Raw genomic sequence first — 13,363 nt, forward strand, 5'->3', positions numbered from 1 at the left:
AGTATTGTTTAGCTGTGATCTTCTGTAAGGTCGAGCCCACCGGGCCCCCAGTCGGGCTGCTCCATATTTTGAGCAGGAAATTCCTGCTGTACCCTAGGTATAATAATTATAGTGCAGCATGTAGCCTATTCAACAAAATACTAAATTTATAAACATAACGTTAGATTATAATAATGCAAACAGATTAACAAGAGGCAACTGAAAGAAGTAAACACAGAATTCATATTCCTACAACCCTTAAATATCCACTAAACACTTTCATCTCTTCAATAAGTAAAACAATCGAACGAAGTGGTAACTCTTAACAATTACTAATAATAGTGTAGCTGGTTCGGTCTCGGGGGAACCTGCCCTGAGGGACACTTCGCACCTGATTGTACGCTTATCCCTTTTGTGTCGCAGATTAAGAGGAGAGTGCTGCGCTCCTCCTGTTTGCTGACTGCGAATCACTCTCAATACCATTAGTTTGACTTAGGGAGACCATATTGTCATGCATTATTGTCGTTTAAAACATTAACTATTTTATTTATCTTGAAGATCAAAATAACAATTAAGTAATTGTTTTAAACATGTTTATTGTATTGTTATTTTATACTCTAGAATTGAGTTCTCATTTTTATGATTATCTAGAGATTTTTTGAAAGTAAAACGTAACTCTTTCTATCCTCATTAACTAACATCTCCCTCTCAACTTTCGTTCGCCTCGCCCTATTACACTTTTTGTAACGCTCTCGTCACGCATTCACCAGCTTACTCCTCAAGTCAAGCGTACGTAAAGAAGTTTTATAAGCATAAAACAAAGTTAAAATTTCGTTTATAATGTGCACAGCATTCCTCTTCACCCGATAACCATTAAGTACCTACATAAGTATAGACTTGAATTAAAACTAAATAATAAACATTAATATCGAACTAGCTTTATTCAAATAGGCCTTTTGCGAATCGTCATTTTACAAATTAAAATTTTAAAGTCATAATTTATAAAAGTGAAGCTACCACCGATGCGGAAATAGGTGTAAATTCTGCAGAGAAGAATCGGCAATGTAGTCCGCAGTCACTATTTTAAAAATAATATATAAACTGTGTTTCAATACTAATCGGTAACATCTTGCATGAAACACAAAGTCACCGGCACCGAATAATAAACTCAAGCTATTAATTTCTGTTTAATACAAACTTTAAATTTATGTTGAGATAGTTTCTAAAATCGTTTTTGAGATTTTATTATACATGCGAATTATATAACTCAGAAACTTAGTAAGAAAACCGACAGTTTTCAGGTTACTATAATTATGGAATAAAGAACGTGGTCTAACAGACTCCTGACCATTCTGTCAAAATGAACTTGTTTAATTTGGTACACAAAAAAAAAAATTGGTATGTACTCTCTTATAATAATAAAAACATATAATATATATAAAAATTTGTGAATCTTTTCGAAAATCGTTAAAAATAGTCCCATATATGTATATCGAATCAACAATATCAACCCTCTATAGACCTCTGGAATCCTATTAATTGTTTAAAACCCCGTAACTCGCACACATATTACGTTTCACAATAAATATTCAGAGCGAGCAACTATCATTACGAACTTAGCGATATTAACGCAGCTTGTTGGTTCAACTTCAAAATTACCCTCAGTTATCTGAGTTAGCTTTCTAACTTCAAATCCAACGCGGCACCCAACAAATTGTTTCGCGAGCATTAAAAATACTGCCCTAAAACTAATGTGTCCACCGACAAAGGCCTGAGTTTAAATAACGTTTGGGCTTAGCCGGGGTTCGTGCGTGTCTGGGCTCTGTCACACACAAGTAATAAATTGTCGGGTTGGAGTAATTCCCTCGCACGGCGCTACGCATCATTAACGTCCCGAATGTGCTGCCAAATTAACAATTACACGAACCTTTGTGCCTCTATGTTAATTAGGAAATTCAGAGCGAGCCGTGTATATCGTGTATATACAAGCGCCAATTACACGCTTTTGTACCAACAATGTCTATCTATGTCTACGGTTATTTGTGTGCCAGTATGTTACAGTTGTATGTTGTCATTGTGTTCGTATTAATAAAAAACGATACTCAAATTAGAAGCTTAGTTTGTTTGTTCAATCACAAGGTTGTTAATAGCCAATATTTCACCATAATCATCCTATCGTCTTTCACTTCTGGACATGATTCTCCTACATACAATTTCAACTAAAGAAGCTTTTAGCAACTACCCGCGTCTTTTCTAATGTCGTCGTAAAAAAAAACCTTATATGATTGAACGAGGCGATTATTACGCCTTCATAACGTCCATCATAAAACTGATACTGCTACTAAAATAACGACGAAGTACTAACAACAAAATAACAAAAGACAAGGTACAAAAATGCACGATGAAAAGTTTACAAAGAAATGATCTGGTATGACTCTCAGCACGTCTGCAATATTCACACAATAGGAGCGACCCGCCTAATCGCTTTTCCGATGTAATCGTACGTGTTATCACTCTCCGTGATCCGCTACCGGTTACCGGCGCGGCACAATTAGATTGTCATCGGCTTACAGATCACTCCTCATTGGATTTACTTGTTTCAATACATACTGAGGCTTACTAACTTTATGTAAAAGTAAGTATATCAACAAGACATTAATTGTTTTATAATGTTTTTACTGTTTTGCGTATTATGAAAGAATTATCCAAAATTGAAGTAAAAATATAGATAACTAGCTGTGCCCGCGGCTTCGCCCGCGTTGAAATTAGTGTGTCACAAAGTTTTGCCGGCAAACTTCTAGTGAAACTCTCATCAAAATCGGGTTAGCCATTCCGTAAACCTTCCTCTTGCCAATGGTGGATCCCTCTCTGCAATGGTGAAACCGCATGAAAATCCGTTCACACTAACTGTTGCCCGCGATTACGTCCTCATGGTTATGAAGATATATATTACTATTAAGATGTTTAACGCAAATTATTTTTTATTTCAGTCACTTGAAATGCTTATCAAACTGAGTAACTTTTTAAAAGGCACAATTTATTATAATTTAATAGCTATTTTTATAAAACCTGTCTATACATCACATTTTTGGTTTTATTTTCTGGCTGTATATGTTTCATACAAACTATCCACCCCAATTAAACCCCCTTAGCGATGGAATATCGTAAAATCCGTTCTTAGCGGACGTCTGCTAACTATAATCTACATCCCTGCCAAACTTTATCTTTGTCCAACCTGGATGGATAGACCATCCAGCGGTTTTTGAGTTCTCATGATGAGTGAGTCAGTGACCTTTCTCTTTTTTATATATAGAGAACGATGCATTATTTGGACACCTCCTTACCATCTATAGAGCATATATTTTAAATTTCAAGTCTCTTACTTCAAAAACATAAGACTTTCATACAAACTTCCGACCCCCGTTTTATCCCCTTAGGGGTCGATTTTCGTAAAATCAGTTCTTATCGGATGTTTACGCTCCATAAGGAACCTACCTGCCAAATTTCAAGTTTATAGCTGTTATAGTTTCGGAGGTTTCGTGATGAGTGCGTCGACCTACCATCCCCCGTTTTAACTCCAAAAGAGAGTTGATTTCTAAAGATACATTATTTGGTCACCTTTCTACCATCTATAGAGCATACATTTTAAATTTCAAGTCTCTTACTTCAAAAACATAGGACTTTCATACAAACTTCCAACCCCCGTTTTATCCCTTTAAGGGTCGAGTTTCATAAAACCAGCTCTTAGCGGATGTTTACGTCCTATAAGGAACCTACTTGCCAAATTTCAAGTTTGTAGCTGTTATAGTTTCGGAGATTTCGTATTGAAGGAGTCAACCTACCTTCCCTCGTTTTAACCCCAAAAAGGAGTTGATTTCGAAAGATACATTATTTGGACACCTTCTCACTATCTAAAGAGCGTAAATTTTAAATTTCAAGTCTCTTACTTCAAAAACATAGGACTTTCATATAAACTTCTAACCCCCGTTTTACCCCCTTAGGGGTTGAATTTCGTAAAATTCATTGTTAGCGAATGCGTACGCCCTAAAAGGAGCCTATCTGCCAAATTTCAAGTTTGTAAGTGTTATAGTTTCGGAGATTTCTAGATGAGTGAGTAAACCTACCATCCCCCGTTTTAACCCCAAAAAAGAGTTGATTTCTAAAGACACATTATTTGGACACCTTCTCATCATCTATAAGGCATACATTTTAAATTTTAAGTCTCTTACTTCAAAAACATGGGACTTTCACACAAACTTTCAACCCCCATTTTACCCCTTTAAGGGTCGAATTTTGTAAAATCCGTTCTTAGCGGATGTCTACGCTCTATAAGCAGCCTTCTTGCCAAATTTCAAGTTCGTAGCTATTATAGTTTCGGAGATTTCGCGATGAGTGAGCCAGCGTACCATCCCCCGTTTTAACCCCAAAAGGGAGTTGATTTCTAAAGATACATTATTTGAACACCTTCTCACCATCTATAGAGCATACATTTTAAATTTCAAGTCTCTTACTTCAAAAATATAGGACTTTCATACAAAATTCCAACCCTCGTTTTACCCCTTTAGGGGTCGAGTTTCGTAAAATCCGTTCTTACCGGATGTTTATATCTTATAAAGAGCCTACTTGCCAAATTTCAAGTTTGTAGCTATTATAGTTTCGGAGATTTTGCGATAAGTGAGTCAGCCTACCATCCCCCGTTTTAACCCCAAAAGGGAGTTAATTTCTAAAGATACATTATTTGGACACCTTTTCACCATCTATAGAGCTTACATTTTAAATTTCAAGTCTCTTACTTCAAAAACATAGGACTTTCATACAAACTTCCAACCCCCGTTTTACCCCCTTAGGGGTCGAGTTTCGTAAAATCCGTTCTTAGCGGATGCCTACGTCTTATAAGGAACCTACCTGCCAAATTTCAAGTTTATAGGTGTTATAGTTTCGGAGATTTCGTGATGAGTGAGTGACCTTTCGCTTTTATATATATTATATTATTATAGATAAATTTGATTCTAGTTCTTCACATAAGTACATAAGTTTCTATTTAATCCTATTATTTGTCCCTATAATGTGACCTTATCTATAATTCTAAGGCCGTTAGATTTAAAAAACTAATTTAAGATTAAAACTTTTGTTAAAGAAACAGGTAAAACCATAGCTCAAGCTGGGTAAAAGAACATTGATTTCTTTTAAATGGTCGTTAAATATTAATCAATCATAGACTAAGAAATCGAAGTAGATAAAAAAAAACAATAAAAGAATATCCTAATAGTCCTCCCGTGACCATGGTTGCTGTAAAGTATCCGAAACGTCGGGAATCAAAAGTTAACAATAAACCGCGATAAAATCCGAAAAAAGTGTTTTATTAAATAAAAAACAATAAAAGAAATTAAATTAAGAAAGAAAATGATAATCTTCTTCAATTTCTGGCTGTCAAAAGGGAAATGAGATTGAGTTTTCAATGTTACGAGAAAATTAATTTCCCGAACTCAAAACGCACGAAGCAAGACTCGGTGAACAATTAGATCTTGATCTCACCAAAATAAGAAAGTCACAAGACATCACGATTTAATCAATATTATTATCAACAGACTGGTTCAAGTTAAATGTGATGACAGTGGACAATAAACGTGCCCGGTAACTTTACAATCACAGGTTCAAGTATATTTTTTTATTCTATAAAGGGGGACAGAGCGTATGAGCCGGCTGATGGTTAGCGGATACCGTAGCCTATGAACAGCTGCAATACCTGTAGCGTTGCAAGACCGTTGCCACCTCTATCACTGATCTTTTCCAGGAGCTTTGGCTTACTCAGGAACAGAACGCTACTTGAGAGCTCTGTCGTTTACTTGTTCCTATGTTGATCTCATATATGTTTTTATTTTTCATTTTTTTTTAATTTTTATTGCCCCCGCATATAATTCGAGTCTGTATTTGCTAATTACTCTTTCATACCAGTTCTCGCTTTCATGCCTCTCGTACTTAAATGCTGCATGCTTATTCTTTCTTTCACTGATTGCCTTTCTAACACAGGGTGGCTTCTCTCTATTTTAGGGCCTAGTTTTACAGTTTTGCCCTCAATCTCCTATATGTTTATGGTACCCAGTCGTACTTCTCGAAATTTTTAGCATTATGCTGTGCCCGCAACAAATTATATTCAAATGCAGAACTAAAAAAAGCAAGAAATTCTGACAGCGAATCAGCTTGTCCGTCTGCTACTTCTACCTTCCTGCTTTATAAGCTTATTGGGTAGTGAGTTTTAGGCAAGCAGCCGAAAACATTAATTAAGTAGTTCACATTATATTAAGTCTATCTGTTTAACGGTGGAAGTTTTAACTAATTAGGTAAATAAACTAGTGATCGCCCAGAGGTCAAAATTCGACCATAATTAAAAAAAATTAATTCAAGAAAACCAAAATATTATGAAAATAAAGAACCTTTTTTAATTTTTTTAATCTGACTACAAACTTTGACAATCAACAAAAGAGTATAATAAGCGTGTGTGATTACACCCAGACTTAGGCGGGAATCGAATCCGCAAACCGTGGAACAGAAAGCACTACAAATTGCGCCAGCGGCTAGTCAATTGCCGTACCAGAGATAAGTATGACGGAACAAGTAATCCATGGCGCCCGCAGCTAGAGCGCTAGTGTAAGTCGCCTAAACCCGCCACAATTAGACTGTCACCGGCCATCCTGTCCCAATCAATATCGGCCGCCCGCCGGCGCTTCGACGCACACACAAACACTCATTCGCATACTGCGTGTGTGCGTTTGTTACTTCTGTTGTTTAGAATTGGTTATTGCTATATTATGTTAGATTTTATCATAGAGGGCAATATGTGTAGGCAAGGTAAATTACAGTTTTAAATTGACTCATAGACAAATTGTTAGTATTATAAAAAATTGGAGGAAGAGATGGTATGTTTAGACGTTAATTATTAACAAAATTATTCTTGCACTTTTAAGTCTGATTATCTGATACTCTTTAGAATAAATATAATGTAGTACGGTAGCCACCTCATCGGACTATCCATTTTTGAACTTACTGCAATTGAAAAAGTGTGTAACTTTATGTGCCGCCGTCCGTACATTAATAAATTAATTTTATTTCTGTTTGTCCAAACATCTGCACTCTTTGTTTCTATGATAATTGAGCAGGTTTTTAAAAAAGAAAAACGACTTCAAATACACATTATAAGGGATAATTCCGAAAACTATATACTTGTCAAATCTCACCCAAATTTAAACGGTACCACATTTTAGGCACCAACTTTCGAATACAATAAGAATCATTATAAACCGGTAACATAGTAAAAAAGTAACACATTAAAAATTCACAGCCGAATTAAAAACCTTTTACTTTTTTAAATTCTATTAAAAATAAATTCTTTGTAACCATTAGACGAAAGTTTTGCAGGATATCATAATAATAGTCACATAAAACCTTAACGCAACTCAATCAAGTACATTAATGAAATATTTTTGTCCAAACGATATTAATATTATCCGATAAGAAGAAACGATTACCTCAAGCTAGGCTTAGTTACTGATGCTGTACTTTTTTTTGACCACAGTCTTTATTTAGTAGGAAAATACATTTCTAACATATTATTCTTATTTAATAGCGAAATATCACGTCTAAAAATCCAGTTAAAGCGACCGTAATTTAAAATCATAGTTATGGGTAATGGTAATGGGTAGTGGGTGGCTCGACGACGTGTTGGTAGAATGTTCACAATAGCTAGTTTACCATTGTCGTTGTCTGGGCGATTATGATTGAGTTGTGTGTGTTTTCAGACTCACTTCTACTGGGGGTATGGGGTCATTGAAGGTAAAGTGTTTATTTATTATTTATAGTATCAATACATACTAGTAGTCGCCCAGAGGTCGAAATTTGACCATTATTAAAAATTCAAATGAAAAAATAAAAAACTTTATTAAAATTTTTAATTTGACTAAAGACTGGCAATAAAAAATAGTATAATATGCGTGTGTGTGTCAAATACATGGCAGTGTGCGTAATGTTTTTTTATTGCTTTCAGCATTCAGCACTCCTTTTCTATATAAACTATAAGTGTATGAAATTTCATATTCCTCCGTCCGCGCAATTTTCGAAAAAAAAGGTTTACAAAGTTTTTGCTTCACGTAAAAAGTTTTTGCTTTAAAGTTTACTCAAAACAGTAAATTCCATCAATCAATAGGTATTTTTAAACGAGCAATCAATACATATAAACGTGTTTTAAACATGTTCTTATTCTGAAGCTCTTAATTGCGTCAAATAAATTGAAAACACGCTCATTTCATGAAATGAAGTACTACTAAATGTCTCAAAACCACACGGCATTCAGATTAAGACAGCATTCTATAATCACTTACGTAACAGGTAGAGCGGGTATAGGTAGTGCCGTAGTGGGTAGTAGGTAGCGGGTAGTGGGTAGTCTGAACATAATCGAGTAGAGTATTAATTTGCGCAGAGAACGTGGATCGAGTTTAATTAACAAATTTAATTAGAAATTAACTGTTTCGCAGAGACGGGAGCTCGAGGCTAGGGGTGTGGCACTCTTCGAAATGAATTCGTATTATTGCATGAAATTAAATTTAAATTATGTACCTATTAGAGCTTCACATTAGAGCTTTTACCTAATATGTTCCGTAATTAACAATACACACTTTCAAAGAAGCTTCAATTACTTGTGATTAAAAAAGATATAAGTAGGAAAGACTTTTATTTATTTATTTTTCAAAATAAATCTAGGAACATCTACCCTATATTGGTCTATTATTAAAAGACTAACAATACCCGTGCGAATAATTCGCACTAAATAAGTAAAAAAATTACCGACCGTCAATCAAATCAAGTGCAAATCTCTTCTCCTTAATACAGATAGCTCAGCTACCTAGCTAGGAGAAGTAGAGATCAAAATAGTAACTGCTTTCAAATTAAACCAAAACTGATTGTTCCTTTTTTGTCACTTGTTACTTGAATATGTTGTGTAAATACGGAAATAAATAAAAAAAAATAAATCATGTTGACGTTGTTTCAAAATTAAAGCCGTAATATAAATTTTAATAATTCATTAATATACAAAAGCAATAATAATTTTTTTTTAATTGTTGATGTCGGTAAAGCAAGCAATTATCTATAAAATGATATATAATTTATGTGTAGTAATTGTGAGGATTTATTCTAAAAAAGGAGGCAAACATCTTTAACTTAGCGTATTAATATAATATGATATGATGATATTTATTGTAGTTGAATTTAAAGAATTGTTTAATAAAATAAGCGTGTATGATTAAAAAACATAAATTTTCATTAATAAATAAACCATTAAAGATTTCATTGTAAAACATTTTTAAAAAAATATGATTTCAATTTAAGCACCCTGAGTGCCAGCCCTAAGTAAGCACACAGTGCGCTCCTATATTTGAAAATTTAATCTTGCCCGCCTGTGTGCCGCTAATTGGTTTGTTTTATATGCTTAGTTACTGCGGACCGAGCACCGCTGCAGGCTCGCTTTCAATTACGACCAATCACAATCACTGCGTTTTCAAAATGTTATTCTGTCGATGAAATAAATTAAAATTGCGTACTTAGAACAGACTGTTGAAAAGACCATTAGTCATCTTACCTCTTTTGAGGGTTTATAGTTTATTTATATATTACGTGAACTAGATGGCGTTACTAACGTACTATGCCATATGAGGCCTTATAACATTATAACAATTAAATATTTAAAGTCGAATACAAGTAGTACTGGAAGCCGCTGGATTCAGAGCGAGCAAGACCTGACGGAGTGGCGAACATTAGGGGAGGCCTATGTCCAGCAGTGGACTATTAAAGGTTGATAGGTGGATGAAGCTCGTTACAAATACAAGCTATTTGACTCTCTAGAAAAGGGTTCTGTAGTGTATTTGTTCGCAAGTAACTGATACGAACGAGCCTTTACAGGGCATCAGTTGTTTTTTTTACTCAGCTGCACCTAAATCGTTACTGAAAATCTTTTCGTATTTCTTAAACTATACGTCTTAACAAAATACTGTTTAAGCAAAGGCTATCTTCATCATTATTCTTGGAGAAATAAGGTGTGACAGGTTTTATTTAAAGAGATGTACTCGAACAAAGATTAAACCGTCATCCCTTCCAGGTGTGGTTTCAAAACCGGCGAGCCAAGTGGCGCAAGACGGAGAAGTGCTGGGGCCGGTCCACCATCATGGCGGAGTATGGCCTCTACGGCGCCATGGTGCGGCACTCCCTCCCTCTACCAGAGACTATCCTCAAGAGCGCCAAGGAGAATGACAACGTCGCGCCCTGGTTACTCGGTAAGAGAACTTGGAATCTGGCTTTAGCGCTTTTAGCTTGATTTTGAAGGCGAAATATTAGTTTATTTTCGTAGAAATTCTTGCTAAATATTTGTGTTGTGGGACTAATGCAGGAGGTCGTTGTCGAAAATAGTTGTATCAACTTTCCCGTAATGCCATCTTTGCGATATTTGAATTACGTATTATTACGTATATTCGTATGTAACGTATTTTGTGTACGTTTAACTAGACTTGGTTTGGAAGGATTCTGTTCTAATGTTCAGTAAAATCATCTGGTAAATTTTATACGAAGTTTAAATTTACAAAAGACCACTATTTGAAAGTACCCCCCGAATTGATGTTTCTTTTATTTTGATAATAACTAGTTAATGAGCTGAGCCTTTTAACATTAATGTGAGATTGAATAAACTTGCGCTTAGTAATAATTCGTAAAGGATTTTCTTGCTAAGTTTCCCTGCAGTTATTTACTATTTTGATGTGTATCATTGTTACAGTAACGATAATTTATTTTGTTACCATATAAATATACTGCTATTAAAACTAAATTATCTACTTACAAAGGTCGCATATTCAAATGATTGGGATACATACTTAAGATATTTATTACAAATATTTAAATAATAAAGTTGTAAGACACCGGGGAAAAATTAATTAATTTTAAAATTATCCTTCAACTCGCTTATTGTTTTCTATCTCATCACCGACTTATTTGCTTGGCTGGCTATCGTTTGGTTTATAGCTTGATTAACATAGTAACGACTCTACCCTAATGAAAACTTCATCAACTAAAACATATTACAGATAAAAATAATTTATACGAAAAATAATTTTTCATCTATAAATATCTAGCTTCGCACGGTTTCAAAAACTATCAATGTTCCTACTATATTATGCATTTATTATACATATAAACCTTCCTCTATAATCACTCTATTTACTAAACCGCATCAAAATCCGTTGCGTAGTTTTAAAGATCTAAGCATACAGACAGCGGGAAGCGACTTTGTTTTATACTATGTAGTGATATGTAAACTTATATCAATAAAACGGAGTGTAAAAAAACCACTAAATTCCAGGATATAAACTACACTACTATATGAATCTAATAGGGCATCAGCTACTCTGACATACAGTTTTGATTAAGTCAAGTATTTGTCAGAACCCCACAGCTTAATTAAAACCTGTACAGTAATATCTACGTGACAAGCGCACAAACAACTTATATGCAAAATTAGATGAAGCTTTTGTTTATGGTAAAAATATATTAATTTGTTTATCCACACTTACAATCTTATTGTTATTTTTGATTCATTAATTTACTATGTTTTAATGATTATTTTCCCAATACTTTGCTTTTTAACTTGCTTCGCTTTAGAAACTTGATTGATATTATTATCATCGAGTTGGTTATGGTGTTAGTGCTATGTTGTTTCTAAATATACCGTAGAAACTGTTTGTCACTCAACAAATATAAAATTAATCAAAAAATACTAATGAATGTCAATTCGTTAACAAACATTATCACATTAACTATTATACAGTTAATTTATCAAACATTAATATAATGACACTTTACAAAATGACGATTTACAAGTGACTTTAAAGTCTACTTTGATATATTATAATATATTTTTTTTTACTATGACCTTTTACCTTCGGTGCGACAAAGCCAATTCTGCGGTCGCCAACCCGCCTGCCCAGCGTGGTGATTATGGGCAAAGCACATGAGTTCACGTTATTTTTGGCGTAAACTTGTGGAGGCCTATGTCCAGCAGTGGAATTTATAGGCTGTAATGATGATGATGATGATGATGACATTTTATACTTTTTCTTTTATGTCACTAGGTCGGCAAACAAGCGTATGGCTCACCTGATGGTAAGCGATTACCGTAGCTTATAGACACCTGCAACACCAGAAGCATCGCAAGCGCGTTGCCGACCCAATCCCCAATCCCCCCAGGAGCTCTGGTCACCTTACTCACCAACAGGAACACAATACTGCTTGAAAACAGTATAATTTTGCTGTGATCTTCTGTAAGGTCGAGGTACTACCCCAGTCGGGCTGCTCCATATTTTGAGCAGGAAATTCCTGCTGTGCCCTACCTCAGTTAAAATTACTATTTTGATGTAGACAATATACTTTATCTGATCACTCATCATTTCAATAGTAGACATTTAATATTGCATAAGAATCGGTTCTTTGGAGTCAAAAACACACACTGCTTATAAAATGTATTTGTAAATGTATTGAGCTTTATCCGGTTAATGATGATATAGTCCTTACTATGAGTAACGATCGCTATCAGATATTAATGGTAACAACCGGAACCGACAGCTTAACGTGCTCTCCGAGGTACGGTGGGGAGACCCACAAGGACAGACGTCCAAACCGGAAATAACTCAACTAACAAAATAAGCATGTTATGTAAATGAAACTATCGCAATAATTTGTAGTTTAAATGTGATTAAAATCAAAGAAATGAAAGTTAGCAGAATCATATGAAATCAGAAGCGCTTTCTTACACTTCAATACGTACTTATGGGTCATCTATAAATTACATCATACGATTTTCACAATTTTCTGACCTTCCCCCGTGCTCGTCTGAGATAACCACACTTATGAGAGCCTAGTGTGACTTTACATGCCTACTTTGCAATTTTATTCATAAATTATTATCATTATATAGTATAAAACAAAGTCCCTTCCCGCTGTCTGTATGCTTAGATCTTTAAAACTACGCAACGGGTTTTGAAGAAAACCGTTCTTTAATAAATAGAGTGATTCTAGGGGAAGGTGTATATGTATAATGTATGCATAATATAGTAAAGGAACAATGATAGTTTTTGCAACCGTACGAAACCGGGTCGGGTTGCTAGTTTATTATAAATTAAAACATTAGATTCAAGCAATTTTTATTTTCTTTTAAATTATCTTTCAATAAAATCATCATTAATTCAACATAAGTATGAAAAATAAAATTGTATATCATATTTTTAAATGTGATATCACAAGATTTAGGAACCCCCAGTGTGACATTGTATGACTCTATGTCATACTCAAG

At 34.6% G+C, this 13,363-nt stretch overlaps 1 protein-coding gene across 1 annotated transcript in view; it reads left to right on the forward strand.

Annotated features, from left to right (window-relative positions):
• Window positions 1-13,363, forward strand: part of LOC123661179 (visual system homeobox 2-like) — a 133,096-nt gene that overhangs the window by 99,845 nt on the left and 19,888 nt on the right. Inside the window, exon 6 of the mRNA XM_045596165.1 lies at window positions 10,127-10,301. Within this exon, the coding sequence (XP_045452121.1) occupies window positions 10,127-10,301 (175 nt within the window). The remainder of the gene's footprint in view (window positions 1-10,126; window positions 10,302-13,363) is intronic.

This window comes from Melitaea cinxia, chromosome 16, assembly GCF_905220565.1.
Source record: "Melitaea cinxia chromosome 16, ilMelCinx1.1, whole genome shotgun sequence".
In the NCBI taxonomy this organism is placed as follows: Eukaryota; Metazoa; Arthropoda; class Insecta; order Lepidoptera; family Nymphalidae; genus Melitaea; species Melitaea cinxia.